This window comes from Pinus tabuliformis, chromosome J (assembly GCF_031772625.1).
Source record: "Pinus tabuliformis cultivar Carrire ecotype Pingquan chromosome J, CPIR1, whole genome shotgun sequence".
Taxonomy (NCBI): domain Eukaryota; kingdom Viridiplantae; phylum Streptophyta; class Pinopsida; order Pinales; family Pinaceae; genus Pinus; species Pinus tabuliformis.
The window spans coordinates 831,106,925-831,130,061 of NC_142295.1; the positions used below are offsets into that span (position 1 = coordinate 831,106,925).

The window sequence follows — 23,137 nt, forward strand, 5'->3', positions numbered from 1 at the left end:
ATTATTTAAAATGCATTTTTAAAAACATAAATATATTCTTAAAAACATAAATACATTCATCCTCTAAAAAAAATCTTTTAAATATTCCAATTTTACATATTAAACCATTTAAACTTATAATTTTTAGAAATCCATAATCAAATTTAAAACACACAAAATAAACCTAACATTTAACAAGAAATTTCTTCTTTATTTAAACTACACTCAACCAAAAAATAGCTCACGCGAGTAGCTTACACTAGTTAAAATTCCAAAAACCGGGCATCTCGACAATCCCAGGAGAGTGGGAAGTTATGTTAAATATTATATTTTGGTCCGTCTGACTTGCCTGTTTAGACTATGGTTCGTATCACGCCACATGACAAAAGTAGGTGTCGTTGGTGACCTGCTTAAATCTCCTCTGACCATGCAGCCCACATGCAATGTCACACACCTTAAAATGCATCCGATCGCAAGAACTCGTTTCAGAAACGTTATGCCTCCCTTCGGAGAACACCTCCGTGCTACAAATGGAGCTCAACTGTAAACATTTCAGCAAAGCAGGGACGGCAATCAGTTCAGGAAACCTGTCAAACATTAAGCTAAATCGGGCTCGCTGTTCTCCCGTTCGATTCAAATCCGATACCGTCCGCTGGGAGAAAAAATCCCTAAAGTTCGAAAATCCTCCGAAAAAGCATAGTGTAAAGCTAAAACGAAGAGTGAACAAGCCCAATAGCAATGAATCCAGCAAGCAATCGAAGAGTGGAGCTGATAAAGTTGAGGTATTGCACATTCTCTACGCTTAGATCGTTATATACATTTGTTCTTTAAAATATACAAGGTGTTTCTGTCATAGGTCTCGAGATGTGTTAAGATGGCTTCGTCTTCTGAAAGCATTCTTCCTTCGCCAACGATATTGGAACCTTGACCATTTGTATGTGTGTTGGCAATGATCGCTCATGGGTACCGATTTCGAAATTTTGAGAAAGATATACTATATTATAATACGGATATAAATAATAATTTAATTTTAAGTTCAAAAAATAGTCAATCATCAAATCAAATTGATGTATGGGACTTCCTCTACCTGTAATATTTATGTTGTCTTACAAGCTATCTTACCACACTGGTTTATCCCTACATAAAATCATATGTCAGTGCCAGTGTCTATTTATTTATAATAAACAATGGAAAGAGGAGTGTCAATCTATTTCTAAATAAACACTGTGACAGAGTAATGATAAAACTATTAAGCTATAGTACGCGCAATGCTTTTCAAATTTAGGTTGTTTCTCAGCTTTGACTATGACGATCTCATCATCTGATTCTTTTACTTAATTTTGCGAAATTTCACAGTGATAATCTGATAAGTTAGTTATTTTCATTTCGAAGTTACCTTTGGAAAGCCGTTATTCCACATTCGACACTAGGGATTTCTGGTTGGTTTTCATTAATTTGTGAAGCTATTTTGCGTATATCTTTTTCCACATATCTGGCTGTTGTTGCTTTTTTTTTCAATTGATTCAAATTACTGTTATTTCTACATGTATTTCTCGCCATTACTGGGTCATGTTCGATAATTGATGAAACTATACTATGTATTTCTTTTTCCTCGTGTGGCATTAAGTTGAAGTGAGCTGAACTTAGTCGTTCTTAACCCTTTGCAGACATTTATCTGATAACTTTATTCTCAAGCTAACACCTATCTTATCCAAAGTCGTCAAAATTGCAACTGGAACTGACCAAGGGTCAAAAGACCACTAGATTGACCAGAAAACTCGGTTAAGAATCGATTGACTAAAAATCAGTGTTTTACGACTCCGACCAGGACTCCGACTCGGCCGAGGATCGACTCCGACTCCGACTCCGAATCGGTAATGACTCGGCCTAGTCGATTTCAATGACTCGGTCGTTGTAAAAAATACATTAAATATTTATTTTTTTTATAAAAAAACATAATTTTAAATATTTTAAACATAATTTTAAAGATTTTCATTCATGTTTCCAAACACATAGCATTATAATATAGATGGAAGACAACATATGATCAAAGTAGGCTCATGGAGCTTCAATTTCCAAGAGGTGAAATACCTTCCATCTCTTCCACGGAAGGTCACAAACTTGGTATCTAGAGATTTACCATTGATCCTCTATGCAATGATTAAAGTCATTCAAAAATTCAAACCACAGCTGGCACTCAGACACAAATGACCTAAAAACCAGGTCAAGTCAAGACATATGTGGTCTGACCCACAGACCACTGTCAACTGGACACTCTCCAGTAGAATGCCAAAGTTGTCCATTTCAGCTCTTTTTCTGTTTTTGTGAAGGGATTTTTGATTGGTGAGACCAAACTCCAACAAGCAGCTAGGACACAACTACAACATACCTCTACTATTTTTAGGGTAAACTAAATACTGCAGATTTTCAACAGCAATAGCATCTCAGGCACATTTTGTGATTTTTGTTGAACTAATTTGGGGAGCTAGGGCACAAATTTGCACTTCTCAGGCTGTTTTCACCAGCTAGCTGTTAAGGCAAAACTTTATGATCTGATTTTCAAAGAATCAAGCTTCATCTTGTCACTTCTATGGCAGCTAGAGCACACTTTCAGACCTGATTTTTCACCAGAAAGCACAGCTATAGAACACTTTAAGCATATTTTCAGCGTTGGTTTCTTCACAACCAAGTTTTTCATTGCTAGGGCAGCATTTTTGTTAAGTTTCCGAGATCATTTTGAGTTGAAATAACTCATTTTCAGATCCGATATTCTGAGCAGGAGAAGGGCATTCAGCTGGCCCTCAGTCCTGATATATTTCGAAAATATCAACTTCAGATTTGACATTTCTCAGACATGGCTCGTAAGATTTATAATTATCATTTTCCCATTATTGCTTCATACCATGGTTCATGGCATACTTTATGCATTGTGTACTTCATAATAAAATTACAGACATCCAAACAGATTAATTTCACACCACAAATCCAAAAAAAAGTGAATAAAATTTATTTTTTACGCTGCCCAGCCGTTTTCCAATGACTAGGCCTGGTCAATACGGACTCGGCCTGGTTGACCGAGTCATTGATGACTAGGCCGAGTCATTGGATGACTCGGCCTGGTCATCAATGACTCGGTCAACCGAGCCGGTTTGCTGGCCTGGTCACACATTTTTTTACCGGCTCGGTTTGACTCGGCCGTTTCCGAGTTGAGCCGGCCTGGTTGTAAAACAATGCTAAAAATACATAAAATAAGCAAATTTTAAGAAAAAAAATATTCATGTACATCAAGATAAATCCAAAAGCCCAAGGGTTAGCTCAAGTGATTTGAATATGCCGAAGTTGTAATGGCAAATTAAGTCTCAAGGTTGAATCCACTTGTGTCCCTCGAGGTTAGGCATACATCTTGTCCACCTACCTTGGTTGTCATTCACAAAATGTGAGTATACCTTTGTTGTCATTTACAGAATGTGAGTAACCGTTTGGAGGGTCTCCTTCAGTAATATTTCCACAGAAAGAAAAATCTATGTAAGTCCAAACGAGTCCAAACCATTAGACACCAAATATGCCAAGCTTGCTCATGCATATAACAAACAAGGACAATTATAGAAAAATGGCCCCTCACTTGAAAAAAAGGTGGGGGGTGAAGGATCTTGTGGCTCGCTAGATGCACCTGTGTAAGTACATATAGAAATCCCATTAAATTTTGGGCTCAAGGTATGAGGGTGGCTTCTGCTTCAACAAGGGTTGGCTGTCAAGAGTAGACTTCACAAAGTAGGTGCAACAAATGCTAATTGTGCTCTGTATATCAAGGATGGAATAGTTGTGCATAGTTTTTTGAAATACTCGTGCATAGTTTTTGGGTATATCGGCCTGCAATGGTGCTTTGGACATGGTTCCAAGTATAATTTCACTTATGTATTGTGCTGCTTTTTTGGAAGGGGCCCTCCTTTGGGTGACAATGTGATGATTTGGGGATAACCGTAAATGCCTATAGCACTCAGTTTGATTTGTGGCTATTGGTTTTCTTTGGAGGCATCATTGTACAATTACTTTCCAGGAGAATCCCTCTTCTTTTAGCCTAAGGGAATTTAGGAGTTTTAAGCAAGAGCTGGCTCTGTGTAATATCCCTAATGGAAATTTTAACAGTAGATACCAGAAATGAACTTGAACAACAAAATAATTGTAAATAGACAACCAACAAATTGACACACAAATAGATGTCAATAAAATCACTTAGCCATTTTATTAATCCATTGAAAACAGTACATCAACATGAAGGAATAGTGGAACCTGAGCTTGCCAAGCAAGCAGAGCAAAACCCAAAAAAAGATCTTTGACCCAACTGAAGAATGACTCTGGTAATGATGTAGATGGCTCGTGAGAAGACTACTGCAAAAATGCTTTCTCCAAACTCCAATGAAGCACTGTGAGATTTCTGAGTGAAATCTCCTCAACAATGATGAGTTTTCGTCCATCACCCACTAGCACACCCGAGGGTTTCTGTCCCGGGGCTACCGCTGAAGTAGAGAACCAGGTCCTCAACCTCTCACACAAGAAGAAATATCAAATCCAAGATGTCCTCTAATGGCCTCCTCCACCTCTTTTATAAATTTTATGGAGCCCTCTAGAACCTATAATTTTATTATTATTTTAATAATGAAGCACTTTTTCCTCTTTTATTTCAATTAAAATATTATTTTTAATGTGGGAAAAGGGTAAATTGTTCACCATGCCTACTCAATTGACTGAAAATCACTACTAACCATCCCGTCCTATAGATCTTCTTGTTCCAGTTCCAACGAGCTCTTACACTAAGGTGTTTTGCCAAGTATTCCTCTTGAAATGTCACCTTAAGCGTAATTAATTGAGTCAGGCCCATTAATAGTTTTTTGAGAGTTGTCGAAATGCCACAAAATGAAAGTCAAACTATGTGGATGATGGAATATACCAAGCAAATGCCATCGAACCTCATAAAAACTCCTCAAAACCCCTCCAAAAGCCCCTGGGCCTGCTGAGGATGCCAACCTGCACCTGTGACCTGTCTGCCCCCAACTCTGAAAGTCCATCCTATCCATGCCATAAGGAATACCAGAAAAAGGAACATTACAAATACTCCCGCCCCAAGATTGCTTTCTCTCAAGCAATCCAAACCTGTGTATCGGTTAGGTGGCCCAATGTAACTGAGACATAATGCTCGGATCCCATACAAACCACTGGGTGGTGGTATGCCTCTGTGTCAACCCACCATGAATGGACCCCTCAATGCCCGAATCCCAAACCAATCTCTGACTAAACCTCTCATCAACCAATCCTCTTGGATCCCAATGCTGCCAAGAAGTATCAATGCTCCATGGCTCCTACTGTGCTTTAACTCAACCATGAGTGTTGTTCCATCCACAGCCTACCAACTCATCACCTCTCTCCAATTTAATCCTTGGCATAGACCAAGGTCAATCTCACCATGCTGATGTTGTGCTGAAACACTGATGAGTGGCCAACCTACATCCTGTTGCCAACTGGAGAGTGTAGTTTCCCTCACATCTAAGGGCTCCTGCAGTGTGGTGCTCCTGACTAAAAATGATACTCACTCCATCAATAGGGTACTAGCTCATGATCTCTCGCCAATCACATCACGGACACCTGTGTAAGAAACAAGTCTACTAGGTTGATATGGGTCCCTGCTCAACAAGATCTGTCTGAGGAAACTTGCCCCTCGCTCTATAATAGGCAAAAGTGGGCAAGATGTGCTACAAGCCACGTCTATGTATTCCTGGAGAGGGATGCTCTCTGAAAGTACTGTAGCTCTGCCAGCTGCCTATGCAAGAACCTGCACCTCATCAGCGGGTCGGCCCAAACATGGATGCACCACCATATCAAAAAAATTCACCCTCATATGGCTGAAAACTCCACGCTCCTCCAGTCGACTAACCTCTTGCAAAACTATCCTGTCAGACCCTCACACCTCCTGAGGACATATGTTTGCAAATACTGCCTCCTGATGACATGTGTCTACTAGGAATACAATCTCGCTGACCGCCTACACATCTATATGCCCCTCATCAATGGCTAACCCCAAGAGTGGCTACTCATCCTCCTCCGTCACGGGCTCAATACGAACCTCCAACTAGCTCTCCCCAAAAGGCTCATCGTGCACACTGTGCACATCATCCTCCTCAGCTGACTCATGCTCCACCATATGCTGCTCATGCTGAATCATCACTGGTGACTCATCATCCTGAATGTCTCGCATGGGATCCACTGACTGCTCATCATACACACCAAAATATAAATCGGACCTGCGATCAACAACTCCACATGACTCCTGCTCCTCAAAGACAACCTCGTATGAACCCATGGTCTCGTCCAAAGAAGAATCCTCTCCCTGAAGGTCAGAAGGAATTTCCCCCTGCTCTACCTCTGTCATCTCCTCAGTGTCACTCAAGCATGAGTGGTCAAGTCCCCAAGGTCCGTTGCAGAAGAAGCAAAGTCCCTTCCTCCTCAGCTCATTCTTGCTGCACGATCTACCAAACCTGAGCAACTCTTCCCTGGTCAACTGTCTTTGGAACAACCCAATGTTATACCTAACCAACCTTTCGGCTAGTTCATAAGCAACAAGTGAGACTAGTTGTTCTCTCCTCCAAATGGCCAACAATCTAGTCCACAATCTGCAAATGGCATCATGGTCTCCCATACATGAGGACAAAATGGACTGCATGTGTGTTATGACTGTGTCAGGATGATGTTTCCAAATGTTGAAGAAGCATTGGAACATCTACAAAATCAGGTCATCACACTGCAAATCAAGCATGATGTCATACGATCTAACCAGGGCCATGGCTTCTAGAATCTCAAGTTTCTTCCCAAAAGTACGACCCTCACTGTTATCCAAATGCTGAAATATCTCTACTAGCAGTCTAAAGAATCTCCTCATTATGTCATCATTGTAAGAAGGTATAGGTGTCGTCAACATTATGATACCACTGAGACAAGAGGCTATTGGAAGTGTGACCCCTTCACAAGGGTACTCTAAGAGCTTGCTTTGTATTAGGGCAAACATAGCTGGTTTTAGGGCCCAAATTAGTTTCTTCCCCTCTAATTGGTGTATCTTGGAAAGGAGTGCATCCAATTCTTTAAGTTTGAAAAGAGCTTCCATTGTGACCCTCATGTGTTTCAAATTTGTCCCAAGTATAAAGATTTTGTGTCCCAACTCATGCTCTTTTTATGGCTGCTCTTGCTATAGCAAAGTAAGTATCCCCTTGGAAAGGGATCTGTTAATTTCTGCTGCAAATTTATTAAGGGCAGTTTTGAAGGTCTTATCCATGGTTTTAGTTTAATGATGGCAAGTTTATCAAGTTGTTTCATGCATGATTTGACTGACAAACTATTCACTTCAACATTTGCAAAACCATGCAATGATAATGGCAGCTCATGCAATGATATTAACAGTGCTTTGACTTAATCAAAAGTATGACTCAACTCAGGAAAGGTTTTGACATCAATACATAGAGGCTGACAATACACTGACAATGTAGCATATGATAATCATGACAATGTAAATAAAGCCACAACAATATAACCCTGCAATGCCACCAACAGATACAACTGTCCCACACTTGACTCCATACATGGTACTATGACAATTTTCATTAACACCGAGTGACCGATAACTCTATCATCCTCATAACAAATCTGACATAGGCCTTATCACCCTAGAAAATACTGAGTTTTATGGCCCTTCTCACTGAGAAATTCTATCAAATAGATTGAATAACACTCGCTGTAGGTTTAGGTTTGGTAACTTGTTTCAAATGACACATTGATGGACTATTTCAACAATAGTGGGAGACTGAACCAGCAAGAATGACAGAATTTGGAACCTGGTATTATGATGATGCTTCAGCTCAAATTAAATCTGATTAGTAGAGGCAATTTAATGTCTTCAACTTCTTTCCAGTTCTAGTTCACATTTGCAGAAGTTATTGTTTACTACAGAATTCTCTTTTGTAGGATTATGTGACACGACGAGCTGATATAGTTCTGTCCCAATCCAAAACTCACGTTCTAATATGCTGGCTCAACTGCGCCTTGTCCGACCATGTACGCACATTTCCGCCTCACCGATATCTGCATCCTACATTTAAGCTTTGCCACCAATCGCTCTCATTATTATTGACACATCTGATTACTAATAGAACACTTAGACACACTCCAATTGATCACCCTACAACCACACCACTGGATAATACCCATCGCTCAACCAATGCCAAAACGCACACACACAATTCACTACAGAAGGTACACGCATTACTCTGTCTCACTTCACATTCTTCAATATGTCGGCGCACCATAATAAAATCAGTTATCTCGGCCCGGGCAGATCGTTAGTTCGAACCCAGACAACTCCACGAACTCCCAACTACGAACTTGGCCACTTGATTTAGCTCAGTAATGAAATTCGACTCCAGTGGATCCCTACGCAGACCTGGGTTGCATGTCGTATTGGTTCCTAAACTGAGTCTGGGACGTTGATTATTGATTCTGTGCTATGGATCAGCTCTTGACATTGTTCAACTCCCTTCATGCAACTACAACGGCCCTGCATGCAGCTCACGCAGCTCTCATGCCACATTTCAGCCGCCGATCGACATTGCGTAACTTCCTGGGCACCCTGGCAGTGTGCTCGATCCCTTCCACTCTTGCCCGAACCAATAACTTTCCTATCGACTGCCAGGATTGGCTCAATCTTCCTCCTGGATGCGGGTGGGGTTACAATCCCGTGGATTGGCCCCTCTGAATTAAACTTTCAATTGCAATCGATCTCTTGGTCAAATCAAATGCAGCCTCCCTTCCGCTTTTCAATCTGCGTGTTGTATCAATGAAAGTTGTCCCCACTTAAGATGATTGCTGTAAGGAATCAATTCGAACCCGTGACCAAATCACTGAATCGATTTGAGGGCTCCTCGAATATGAAGTTGCACAATAACATCGATTCAATTAGTCACCCTGCGATGGAAATGCGCTCAGGAAGAACCGCTCAGCTAGTGACTTCATTCTCCAAAGCTTAGGAACTTCGGCCCTCACTAAAGAATAATTCAACATGAGAAGAAAAATATGAGTAGACCTCTCAATAATTTATATTTTTCTTAAAAAAAATTTGCCTAGGGCCCATGCTTATACTCCACGTACTCCAGGCCTTCACATTTGGCTTTATAAATATAATTGGGCCCTTCTAAATATTTTGATTTTTACCCTTTTATATTTCATATCTGTACTATGTACCTGTTTAGGGAGAAACCCATGTAGTATGATACAATAAATGTTCATAACAATAATGTTTTCTCTCTAACTGCTCTTTAAATGAAAATATGTTTGAAGCTCTTACGCATCTGTGCATTTGGGTTGGAGAACTAAAAATATACATATATACAGTCACGTCTACAACAACCCCAGATTTTTCAGTGCTGGTAGTGATATGCTTTGCAGTGAATGGTGTCAATTTTAGGGTTAACATTGTAGAGGGTTGAAATTTGGTTTCCATTGTGTGTTTGCTCAAGTTAAAAACAACCCGAACCTTAGTGCTCACTCATTATATTTTATGAAGCCTCTCCCTGCAGAACCTCATTAAAATCTGAGATCTCACTGACCATCTTGTGTTATTTCCTAGTGGGAATTTCTGAGAATGAGTTTGGTATTGTTGTTGACAAAGATGGTATTCCTATAAGATAGCTTGCTGGACCTTGTATTGAGTCAGAACTGCCATTGTAATAGTCAAATGTCTAGTCTTGCATTACTGCAGCTGTCTTGTATGCCACTATTGCCATAAGCCTTGTAATAATGGAGTATTTAAAACGTCTCATGCACCAACACAATAGTCCCTCAATGGGCTGCAATATAGATTAGAAAACGAAATTGGCCAACAAACTTTTCTCTAAAGAGATCCATGCCATTCTTAACCATGAGCAGCCAAGAGATTTGCAGAAGCAGCCGAAGATTGGACACAAAACCTTTGCACTTGGAACATATTTCAAACACATGAGGGTCACGGTAAAAGCTCTTTTCAAACTTGAAGAACTGGATACATTCCTTTCCAAAGTACACTAGTTAGAGGGGAAGAGACTAATTTGGGCCCTAAAACCAGCTATGTTTGCCCTAATACCAAACAAGTTCTTGGAGTACCCTTGTGAAGGTGTCACACTTCCAATTGCCTCCTGCCTCAGCAGTATCATGATGCTGACCACACCTATACCTCCTTACAGTGATGACCTAATATGGAAAGTCTTCAGATTGATAGTAGAGACCTTTTAGGACTTGGATAACAGTGAGGGTCCTACATTTGGGAAAAAGCTTGAGATTCTAAAAGTCATGGCCCTGGTTAGATCTTATGACATCATGTTTGATTTGGAGTGTGATGACCTGATTCTCCAAATGTTCCAATGCTTCTTCAGCATTAGGAAACATCATCCTGACGCGGTCATAACACATATGCAATCCATTTTGTCTTCATGTATGGGAGGTCGTGATGCCATTTGCAGGGAGTTGCAGACTAGATTGTTGACCATTTGGAGGAGAGAACAATTGGTCTCACCTGCTGCTTATGAACTAGCCAAAAGGTTGGTTGAGTAGAACATTGCGCTGTTCAGAAGATAGTTGACTAGGGAGGAGCTGCTCAGGTTTGGTGGATCATGCAACAAGAATGAGCTGAGGAGGAAGGGTCTTTGCTTCATCTGCAAGGGACCTTGGGGACCTAACCACTTATGCATGGGTGACACCGAGGAGACGATAGGGGGAGATCAGGAGGAGATTCCTTTTGACTTTCGGGAAGAGGATTCTTCTTCTATAGTTGAGTCCATGGACACCTCAGACGAGCATGAGTAGTCAAGGGGAGTTGTTGACAACAACTTGGAGATGTAGCCATGTTTGGTAGAGGAGATTGATGAGCAGCAACTTGTTCCCATTCAGCCTGAGTAGCGCATAGTGGAGCACACTGCGCATGATGGGACATCTTTGGAGAGTCAGCTGGAGGCTCATGTTGAGCCTATGATGGAGGAGGATGAGCACATCCTTGGGGCCAGACATTGATGAGGAGCAGGCAGATGTACATGTAGCCACCAAGGAGGTAGTATTTGTAGACATGGGTCATTAGGAGGCGTTGGGACTTGACAGGTAGTTTTGCAGGTGACGAGTGTACCGGTGGAGCATGGAGTTTTCAGTCAGATGAGGGAGGCTCTTTTGTAGATAGTGGTGCATCCATTTTTGGGTCTATCCACTAACGATGTGCAGGTAGATGTAGTGGAAACTAGCGAAGCTGCAGTAGTTCCAGGATGAAGCCCTCTCCGGGAGTACATAGACAAGGCGTGTAGCATGGGTTGACCACTTATAGGGAGAGAGGCAGAGATTCCTAGACATATTCGGTTGATTGGTTGGGTAGAGCTGTATGAGTTGAGCATGGTGCAACTCAGTAGACTCATACCATATATAGGTGTACATGCATCTGATCCTTCCCACGAGATGGATTGGCAGGAGATTATGAGCTGTCATCCTGTTGGTGGCACGATATTCTTAGTCATAAACATAGTGCAGCAAGGACCCTTAGACATGAGGAGTACCACATGCTCTAGTTGGCGGTGGGAGGTAGGCCGACAACTTTCCAGCACTGCAGGCCAACATCTACATAGTAGGACTAACCTTCGCCTATGCCAAGGGTTGGACTGGAGAGAGGTGATGAGTTGGTACACGGTTAATAGAGCAAAATTCATAGCCGGAGCTATAGCACAACAAGAGCCACGGAGCATTGATGCTTGTCCTTGGTGTCATTGGGATCCAGGAGGATTTGTTGATGACAGGTTCAGTCAGAGATTGGTCTAGGATCTGGGCATTGAGGGGTCCATTCATGGTGGGTTGACACAGAGGCATAGCATCACCTAGTGGTTTGTATGGGATTTGGGCATTGGGTCTCAATTGAATTGGGCCACCAGACTAGTCCACAGGTTTGGATTGCTTGAGGGCAAGCAAAATTGGGGCGGGAGGATTTGTGATGTTCCTTTTCTAGTGTTCCGTATGGCATGGTTAGGATGGACTTTCAGGGTTGGAGGTAGACAAGTCATAGGTGCAAGTTTACTTCATCAGCGGGCCCAGGGGCTTTGGAGATGTTTGATGGGGTTTTGAGGAGTTTCAATGGGATCCGATGGCATTCACTTGGCATATTTCATCATCTGCACAACTTGCCTTTCATTCCGACAACTTTCAAGAAACAAGGTTATTATTGGGCCTAACTCAATTAATTACGCTTAAGGTGGCATTTCGAGAGGAATACTTGACAGAACACCTTAGTAATAGCTCGTTGGAACCATAACGAGAAGATCTACATGATGGGATGGTTAGAAGTGATTTTCAGTGACCTGAGGAGGCATGGTGGCCAATTTACCATTTTCCCACATTAAAAAGAATATTTTAATTGAAATAAAAAGAGGGAAATGTGCTCAATGATTAAAATAATAATAAAATAGGAGGTTCTAGAGGGGTCCATCAGATTTATAAAAGAGGAGGAGGAGGCCATTAGAGGACATCTTGGATTTGATATTTCTTCTTGTATGAGAGGTTGAGAACCTGGTTCTCTACTTCATTGGTAGCCCCAGGACGGAAACCCATCTCCCCTTGGTGAATTCATCCAGAATTCATAGGAGAGCTCAACAGTGACATTTCAGTTCAGTTTTGGAGGGCCAACACAACATTGGAGCAGATTCTTGAGGCCAGTTTTCCATCTCAGCTATTTTATTGTATCAACATGTAAACCCTAGTTTCTATTATAATAAAAGCTGAGATTAGTATTATTGAATTGCATGCACTCTATTTGTTATATTTTACATGGAAATCTTCTATTAATTGAATGGTAATTTTATGGAGAAATTTTGGTTGAATTACTTTTTTGCAAAATTTGCCAAATATCCCTTTTGGAATATTACACCTAAACACACTTTTACAATAGACTCAATAAACACTAGGACTCACCTAAGACCTTGTCAATGAATTCCACCCTAGCTTTGGGGTTATAGCTGGAAGGAAAACATTGCCGATTATCCGTGTTTACAAACACACATAATTTGGGGAGGTTAAAAAACTTCCTAGGATAAAATCCTTTGACGAAAATCACAGGCATACCGAGGTGCAATTACATGACTCAATGGTCATACTAGCATCATTTACAATAAACTTTGCAGAAATTGAGTTTACAACGATAATATTGGAAGTTGCATGATGACATTCATCTGGAAAACTTTGGTCTGCTGCTTTGTACTCTGCTTCTTGGACTATTGACAAAGTGTGGTCAACAGGCCGAAGGATTATTATTATCACAGTTTGATAGAGGCTCAAATTTAATATCAGACCTAGCCTCAATACAAGGCTTGTTGTAGAAGGCCGAAAATTTCCGAAGAATATCTTTGTTAGGTTACAAGAAGTCACCTCAGGGCCAAAGGTATTTATGAAGCAAAATCGAGGACTATTAGCCTGAGATCTGTGTACTATGTATTATTACATAAAGGCCGAATCTCAGAGGAGCCTATCTCAAGGAATCCGAAGTTCATTAAGGACTAAAAAAGGATGAATTTATCTCTCAAAGTGTAGAAGAAAATCTCTGTGGAAACCCTTTGTCGAAGAATGAATGATTGTCCCTCTATCATGGATGAATTTCTGTGATGGACCAAATCTCAGTCCAAGGGTTATCTCAGCAGATGAAGGACTGATACCTCAAGTGGCTGGGATGAAGTGTTGAAGACCTAAGCAACCATATGAAATCAGAGGTATCTATCGTTGCTCATTTGGATCAAATGATGGCTTTGAAATAGTTTGGTATCAAAGTGATAGGACTATAGTTAAAGATTTGATTTGTCCAAGCCTATCTTGTTCAAGAGATAGAAATAGATTCAGGGTATTGCCAACAAAGAATTTTGTTTTGCTTAATTGGCAAAGTAAGAATCTCCAGGAAAGTATTGAGGTAGATCAACTGTCTCAATGGTTGAAGAATTCGAGCCCTTAAACTTCTTAAGAATCCTATCTGATGTCCTATTTTGGACTAATATTTCAGTCTCAAGTATCTTCATTTGGCTACTAGAATACATGCTATATTACAAATTGAGGGGTTTGAGGTTTGGAAATGAAGTCTTACCAACAAGGCTATAATTCCATAGTTTGAAAGAAGTCACAATCTCACTTATAATCCTTGTTCAATTTACCTACTAATCTGAAGAAGAGAAAGTTATCTTGACATTTCAAATAACTAGAACTAATTTATGTTGCGATCAAAAGTAGAATGTTACAAGCTTGAAAAGTTCTATTGTCATATGGGATATTAATGACCAACCCTGGAATCTACTCTTTAAGCAATCAAAAACTCGAGTAAGGAATATGTGACCCTTACTCAGGCTCTGAAAGATTGAAATACCTCTATTTCGAAGTGTTGCATTATAGGCATCATTTGTCTCTGCATCGTATAAAATTACTGACATGTCATTTTGAAGATCTATATTTCATGGCCTATAGAGGCTTAGTTTTGAAAGAAAAAGAAAATGGGATCACTCTATAAAGCACACCTTAATAAATGAAGTCTGCTTCAGTGAAAGAGAGGTCGAGTCCATCTTCAAGGTTAAAAGTCAAGTCACTTGTAGATATAGTAGGCCAAGGATACTAGATTAAATGAACCTATTATTGCTAAGATTTAACTTTCTAAGCCTCTTAAGGAATTGATGCCATGTGTGCTACTATGGAAAACCTTACAGTTGATATAAATACGTGGGGTACTAAAATCCATCTTGATGAGATCTTTTGAAGAAGCTGAGCTACTTGGTTTGATGAAACCTAGGATGATTCTTAATTGTCTAATAAATTTCATCACATGTGTAAATCGAGTTTAGGGTTTTGGATATTTGGAGACCTAGAATTTGTAAATCTTGGTAGACTAAAAGAACTTGAATAAGAAAAAAACCTATGAGTGATAATTTCTGATGAAAGAAGAAACCCTAGCAAGAAAGAAATGATATCATGATGATGATGTGGATGAAGTTGATAAAGTTACAAATGGATGCAAGAGGACTAAAGATCAAGAGGGAGCTAACATTCTTCTCAAAAGATAAGTATTTTATATATCTTTCATTTGATTATTACTATTGTTGTTATTTTAATGGTAGTTAGTCTCTTGTCTTTGAAATCTTTGCTTGGCTGTAATTATTCTTCCATGGCCTACTAGTGAGCATTGTAGGTCAATGGCAAGGGTTGCCTTGGCTTTGGCAGCAGATGGAAGAAGTGGAAGAACGAAGCAAAGCAAGTGGACTTTCCAAAATTGCTACTTTAAGGATATTGTACTAGAGAGTCAGAGACCCAAGTTCAGAGGGAGCGGACAATTTGAAGAATGCCTTGATTGTGCCTAAGAAAAGTCAAGATTTAGCATGCAGCATATGGTAGCTAGAAGCAAGATTTGAGAAGGTTCTCTCAAAAAAAGGGAGAGGATCATGACAAGACGTTTTCCTCAGATATAAGAACAACCTAAAGTTTTTGAAGAACATGAAAAGAAGTCTCATAATTGAAGAAGACTTTGTAATTTGGGCTTGGTTGAATGGATCAAGGATGATCCTATGTGATTTGTCTTTAACGAAAGAAGGACTCAAGTGTCAGAGGGACCAGTTAGCAAGCCCTATTTTGACCTCAGATTTGATGATAGATTCCCGGATAATAAACTGTTAGTGTGAGAGGGAGCACCCAGTCAGGGTGAGCTAAAAGCATCCATGATGATGGACCATGTAAAGTTGCAAGGATTTCTAGATTTAGTTTTGCTTCAGTTTGGGCTTTGTTATAATTTCTTGGGTGAGCATGAAGCAGTTTGGCAGAGGCCGAGAATATTGCAGCTGAATTGGCAAGTTGAGAAGCAGTATAGCTTCAGAGGCTACTTGTAGGTTTTGATCAAGTGCTGTTTGATGACCATGATGAAAGACACGGTGCAGAAGGTGTTATTTTTTGGTAGAAGTGGATAGGTGTTCTAGTCTCTATGATGTCTATGAGGCTATGGAACATGTTACCCACCACTTGTGGGTAGTGTATATAGGAGAATTTTTTTTCTCCTAAATGGTCCTCAACCGGCAGCCAACAACCCCTTGTAGCCCCCAGATAGCTTGATGTTCCATTTTCTTTGCTACTTGAGCTAGCCATGTGGTCCCTCGCCCATCTGTTATGATTATATGTTTGAAGGTGGGCCTTTCGACCCTGAAGGTATGGCTTTTCATTGGTATAGTTGAGTAGTTTTCCTTACTTGTCATGAGCACTTTTGGGCATGAATTGGTGGGGGGATTCGACGGAAAGAGTGGGTTAGGTTTGTATTCTTGTCTCCATTGCCCGATTTCGTGGTTACCTTTGTATCCTAGTCTCGTGGGATCACCTTCATTGGCCATTAGCTTTAGGGATGGCACTATATGGGAAATCTCGATTTTGGTTGTATGGTCCCGCTTCCTGATAACACCTACATTGCTCCCCTTCCACTCATTTTAGCCCCCTTCATCTCTTTTCCCATCCGGGTCCACATGTGTCCACTAGGTCCCCACAGGGTTGGCCTCCCCCTTCCCTTGTTCGCACCTTGGGTCGGGCCTACAACGATGCCCCGGAGGTTGATGCAGCTAAAAAGAAAATAAAAAGCGTAATTTGCCCACTCTCAACAAGAAATGTACCACAAAATGCAAAAGATGGCTGGGAAGTTAGCACGTGGGCAAAAGCTAAACATGAGCTCTACCCCTTATCTATGGCCATCACCTTAGTTCCTATAGGCCCTAGATGAACCCTCTCCATCATTAAGGAACCCATGATTGTCCCAACCCCTGGTGGGTGATGAACTGCCCCACCTCAAGGGGGTATCCACTGCTACATATTACACATCATGCTCTCCATCCCTTGGAGCCCTGAGCAATTATGAAGAAAAATCAATCAAAGACAAAAGGCATATGAAGAAGGGTGGAAAAACAAAGGTCGGGGTAACTCATGTACCACAATTTGCTCCCTCCTACACTCATATACCCAAGTGTGGGCTTCCCTTATTATAACTACCCTTGCACCTTGACATGTGGTTTGGATGATTCCCTTGATCCCCACTCCATTCCATTATTATATCATTTTCCACCTACCACTTAAAGGATGTACCATGGACATGCCAACCCCTTTAGAGGTTGAAACCACCTAATAGGGTCATAAGAGACACTTGTACATGCCAAAGCCCACTATGGAAGGGCATGCCACCATGAAGTGCCCCATTGATCCCATGACTTGTAAGCTTTATTACTTGATTATTCTAATGACTGGTTGTATTGGAGGGCAAAGGGGACGCATTGGATCTTATGCAGGATTGCAGGTGGGTCTCCATTTGGGGTTTGGTCTCCCTATATGGGGTCCTAGCCCTCCAGAGGGCCACATTGGCACTTGTAGGGTGAGCATTGAGAGCCATGGGCCTCCACCATAGCAGATATTACTTCATGGATCCCCAACAACATTCATTGATTGCTCATGTTCCACCTTTTGGATGAGGATGATGCACCTGGTCCACCATGCCCAGCCGACTCCACAGTTGCACCATACACTTGGCAGATGTTTCAGGGTGCTTCCCGTTGCAGAAGGAGGGATTATGTCATTATTCCGGACCTTACAGATGGTTTACATGCATATTTGATCCATTTGGAGATCCATGAGGATGCCCTTGTGCCCCCACACCCACTTGGAAGCACCACAAGTTCTTACTTGGAAAACAAGGGGCCAACCCCTTGTCCACTATGTTTGGAGTCCATTTCTATATCATGGTACCTCTTGGACTTCATTAGGCCTCCCCAAAAACCCAACAACTCACTTTATTGATCATTCAATCCTCTTGAGAGGCTTATCTTTACATTATTGAGCTATTTGGTGGGCTTGTCACCAAAAGGTTTGTTATTATGCACATATTTTATTTTAGGGGCTAAATTAGGCCAAATTAGCTAAATCTAATTCATTAGAGAGTGTATAAATAGAAGTGAGACAAATCGTTTTGATCATCAGCACTTGGATTGGGTTATTTCTCTTGTGAGACTTTCGGTATCCCTTTTGGAGGATGAGTTTGGATGTTATGGATGAATTTTGATGTTTGGATATCTCTCTCATCTTGGAGCTTCATTATTGGCATAATTTGATGATTGGATATACTCTTTTGTACATGTAAGTGCTCTTTTCATGCTAATTCCTTTTATTTACTTTGTCACATGAATGTTGCTGGGATTTTCGCTATACAAGTCTGAAATTTACTGCTTTTCTATACGAATTAGTGGAAATTGTGATCTTTTATAGTGTTGCATCATGTCATGGGCCATGTATGAATGGGTGAATGTTCTTAGAGATAATTTGTGATAAATACATCTTGATAAGTCATAAATTCTTGCAAATTGAAGTATAAAGTCCTTGAAGTAGCTACTCTCATGCTCTAATGCCATGCAAAGTTGTTTTAAGGCCTCCTTGATTGGGTGAACTCTTTCCAAACCATAAATTCTCCTTGACTCCATCTCTCCCAAAGGACAAGGCACTAATCCTCCATAGGTGATCACTTTCAATGCTTATTCTTTTCACCTCCCTCTTTTTCTAGGCCTAACCTACATAGGTCACCTAGGGCATCAATTATCTCACAATATAGCCATCCAAACACTTCGATTTTTGGTCCACAACTACGTTGAGGTTTGCTCTAGAGGCCCTCCAAATTTGAAGCAAATCCGACGGTGGGATCTCGAGATATAGCAAGCCCTAGCTCAAGGACCATTTTTTGCCCTAGTTTCCCCTTGGCTAGTGTCCTCATTAGGATCATTGAATTCAAACCTCAAAGAAAATTTGTCCTTTGATCCTCTTCTCCTCCCTAATTAGGTCAAGTCCCTCATTGGGTGATCAACTCCATACCCTTGACCTAATTTTGGGTCCGCTTGGTCCCGTGTGGTCCCACTTCTTATCAAAGCTAATCCTTCAAAGACCATTTAGAAACCAAGTTTCCACAAGGATTTTGAGGTCTAGGAATCTCCTTTTCAAGTCGTACCCTGAAACTCTAGCCCCTAAAATCCTCTTAGCCCTTCCTAGAGTGCCTTTCACCTTGCTTCCCAAGCAACCAAGCCACACATTTGAGCCTACTTTGTGAATAGGCTTTTGGGATTACCTTTCATCCTATCATTGATATGCTCATTATAATGATCCTTATTATATCGGGTCTCCTCCCATTAGTGAAAGTGCGTAAAGAGCAAGGAGCCCTAGCTGAGGTGATAGTGGGCTATTGCTCCATTGTTTCCCCTTGACCTAGTAGTTTCTCTATAGGATCCCCTCCTAGGACCCCTCTGCTAGTTTGAGCGGTAACATAACACATTTTCTCCAATACTTAGAAAAGGTTTCGCAAGAAAATGCCTCAATTAGATTAATTAGCCAATCATTAAATATTTTCCGAAGTCTAACTTAAAAAAAATTGGTTAATTAAATAAGATCAATAGAGGAAAATCAATTTTTCTTTAGAGACTTCCAGAAAAGTCACTTGATGGGGTCAAGATGATTTTAGCCGGTTGCTCAACGAGAGATTATAAGAGCAAGTCGATGGGGCTATGGAGAATACACAAAGATCATTCAGTGAGTGCGATTTGCAGTGATAGCAAGGGCGCTGAAGGAGACACCAACAATTGGGTTCAATAAAGAGATTAGGGAGGAAATTTCTAGAGAAGATTTTCTTAGTGATTTCCAGTTTCCAATGACAGGAAGGAGATCAATTTCATCCGCAGAAAAGGGGGCTGAATTTAGTAGTGCAAATTGCCAGTTTACCAGTTCGAGTGGTAGAGGAGCTCGTTTTAGTAGCCAGTGGCTGGTGATAGTACCCGAAGGTAGAGTGAGTGGGTCAGACAAGTTACTAGAGGTCAATTTGCTAGCAAAATAATTTTCCCAGAGGCAGTGCAAATTTCTGGAGCAACCAGTGTGAGTTGCTGGGAAGGGTGCAAGTTGCACAGGGAGGCCGATTTCATCTACAAAGGGAGACTCTTGTGTTTCGAGATCATTTTGGTGAAGCGGATATTATATGCCGGAGCTTTGCCTGTGAGAGGCAAGCTAATTGTATTTCTCAATTTCGGTGAAGATTAATAATAATAAAACCCTCATCTGCAGAACTGGTATTCCCTTCGGGGTTTTTCCAGGGACATTTGTCCAAAAATATCAACGTCAAATATTTTGTGTGTGTGCATTATTTCTTAGTTCTTGTATTTATTTGTGAAGATTGCAGTAGTGAATTAATCATTATTTGCTGAATTAAATTTTTGAAGACAAATAATCTCCAGTAGATAGAAGATTAAATTCCAGTTGCTGCAACTAAGGAAATTTCACACAGTATTAGAGTAGTTCTAAGCATAGAGGGTTCGCAGGAGTAAATCAGTGCAGGGCATAGAGGAGAAATCAGAGGGTTTATAACCCAATTTGAGTTCTTCATTTATTCTCCAGTTTGTTTGAGTTTTGCAGATTTCCAGAGATTGCTGCAACAGGTTCGAGTGATCAGGACAGGTTGAATGGAGCCTCCATCTTTGGTGTGTGGAAGGCCACAATGTCATTCCTATTGGATGAGTATGGACTAAAGGAGTATGCGGAAAATGTGATTGTTGTATTGACAGATCCACAACAACAGGCCACCTACAAAAAGGAGAATGCCAAAGCGAAGAGGATTATCCTTGATGGAGTCAAGGACCATATTGTTTTGCATATCGTAAGGATGGACGCAACAAAGAAGATGTGGGACGTAATTGTCAATCTCTACCAGAATCCTACAGAGAACAGGAAATTGATTCTCCGAGAGAAGCTGAGGACCATCAAGATGCATAAGGGTGAGGATGTTGTATCCTATCTCACTAGAGTTTGACTTGCCAGAGATGAATTGGTTGCAGTTGGAGACAAGCCAAGTGATGATGAGCTAGTGTGAATAACACTAAATGGGTTTTCCAAGGAATGGAGGGTGTTATTAATTTTTGGACGGTTCATATTGTTCTTTGCTTTAGATAATTGCATTTAATAACATTTCATCATTTACATGAAGATTTCACCCCATAACATCATTACGTCATTAGCAAGTGTGCATAAATAACAATATCATCATAGCAGCAGAATATTAAGGAACACAAGAAGAAAAGTATGAACACAAAGAGACACTAGGATTGGTCGGAGACCAGGGCAAAACCCCACAAGGGGGAAAACTCTCAATCAATTCTTATTCTAATTTCTTCTACTAGATTGTCATCGAAAGTTCAATCAGAGAGGTACAATGTACAAATATCAACAGGCTACCCAGGGCCTATATCTGTCTTGTTCACAACTTCGTTTGTGAACAAGATTCATCGAAAATGCTGTTACACAATATTGCCATCAATAACCTGCCATATAGTCATTATACGATAACTGTTTTGAGATACATCAGTGAGGAACTATGATGCCATACAACAGTGATATCAAACATACAACTGCGATACTGAGATGACTATGCAGAGGAACTTATACATATCATATTGTTGTGAGTACTATACTAAAAACAAATATATATATATTTGATGCTACTGTGTGATAAGAATCACATACATATACTGTAGGCAAGAACCACAACTATATGCCACTGCCGAGAGCCAACTGTGAATCCAATGATGATGAGGCTCGACATACTACAGTGAATCGATGCCTCACGATTGCTGTTAGACCAAAACCCACAGGTGTTAGCCAATGATCGCATCGCCATAGATAAGGATCCACGAGAGGTGGTTAGTCCATGTCGCAAAACACACGGGGAGCGTTGGTTTATCCAATGTCCAATAATCTCCCCCCCAACGCGAGTCGGGTGTGTATTGAACTCGTGATCTACGCTCTGATACCACTTGTTGGGAATCACGATTGCCGTTAGACCAAAACCCACATGTGTTAGCCAACGATCGCATCGCTAAAGATAAGGATCCACGAGAGGCGGTTAGTACATGTCACAAAACACACAGGGAGCATTGGTGTATCCAATGTCCAATAATAACTCTATGTGTTAGTGCAATATATACAATACAGAGGAGCCTGTTGTAGGGAGACAACTTAAATGGAGAGGGTCGAGACTCGAGATCATAGTGACAACCCCTTCCCTGAGCGTTGTCGCATTCACCTTTACAATTTGGGTGACAACGGACACTAGTAGCAATGTCAAAGCACCGAACGTGGAGGACGAGAAAAAAATGTAGCCTTAGCAGGAAAGGTAAAGGCGAAGAAAGGTTCTAGTAAGGACAAGGCTCAAAAGGAGATAAGAAGAAGAAAGACCTTTCTAAGGTCAAGTGTTTTGGTTGCGGTCAACATAGACATTGTGTCAACCAATGTCCTAACCAAAAGAAGGAAAAGAAGGGGAAGCAGACAACAACTTCAACGAACATTGAGGATTTTTCTTCTAGGTTGGAAGATAAATTCGCTCTCATAGCTTGCCTCTCTAGCTCCATGTCCACAGGAGTCTGGTATATAGATAATGGAGCATTAACACACATGACAGGGGTCAGAGACTATTTCTCCAACTACGAGGCAGAGGAGATGGACTTCTAGATACAGATGGGAAACAAGACAAAGTTTACTCCAGTTGGGAGAGGTACCATCAACATTCAGAGGGAGTCAGGCAAGAGCAACAATGTTACAAATGTGCTACATGTGCTAGGTTTAGGCATGAGCCTGATTTTAGTTTATGCATTACAAGATAAGGGGTGCAATGTTTACTTTTTAGGGAAAAACGTGTACATTAAGCACCAGAGTTGGAAGAAGGTCAAACAGATTGGGATTCGAAGCAACAAGTTGTAGTTTGATTCTCCAAAGGCACTGATTACTGATTAGCAACAATAGTAGCAGTGGCAAAGATTTGGGAGAACTATGGCATCAACCCAAGTTCATTGTTGGAGAAGGAGCAACATTGGGCAGTTGAGAGTTGTTCACAAACTGAGTTGTGAACAACTCGACAGGAGTCTCGATGTGTTGAAGGACTAACGATCAGCTAGAGAGCAGTTGGAGTTGTGTTTAGTGACCTAATGGCGCTAGTTCATTGATAGAGGCAAAGTTGTGTTGCTGCAGATCAGGAGCCCAAGGACCGAGTAGATGTGTT

General features: G+C 40.9%; 1 protein-coding gene across 2 annotated transcripts in view; it reads left to right on the forward strand.

Annotated features, from left to right (window-relative positions):
* Positions 1-273: 273 nt before the first annotated feature.
* LOC149229280 (uncharacterized) overlaps positions 274-23,137 on the forward strand; it is a 350,336-nt gene continuing 327,472 nt past the window's right edge. Inside the window, exon 1 of one of the 2 annotated variants that reach the window (XM_089375808.1) lies at positions 274-761. In XM_089375808.1, the coding sequence (XP_089231934.1) occupies positions 423-761 (339 nt within the window). In that variant the 5' untranslated portion in view covers positions 274-422. The remainder of the gene's footprint in view (positions 762-23,137) is intronic. The other variant, XM_089375807.1, reaches the window with a different exon arrangement.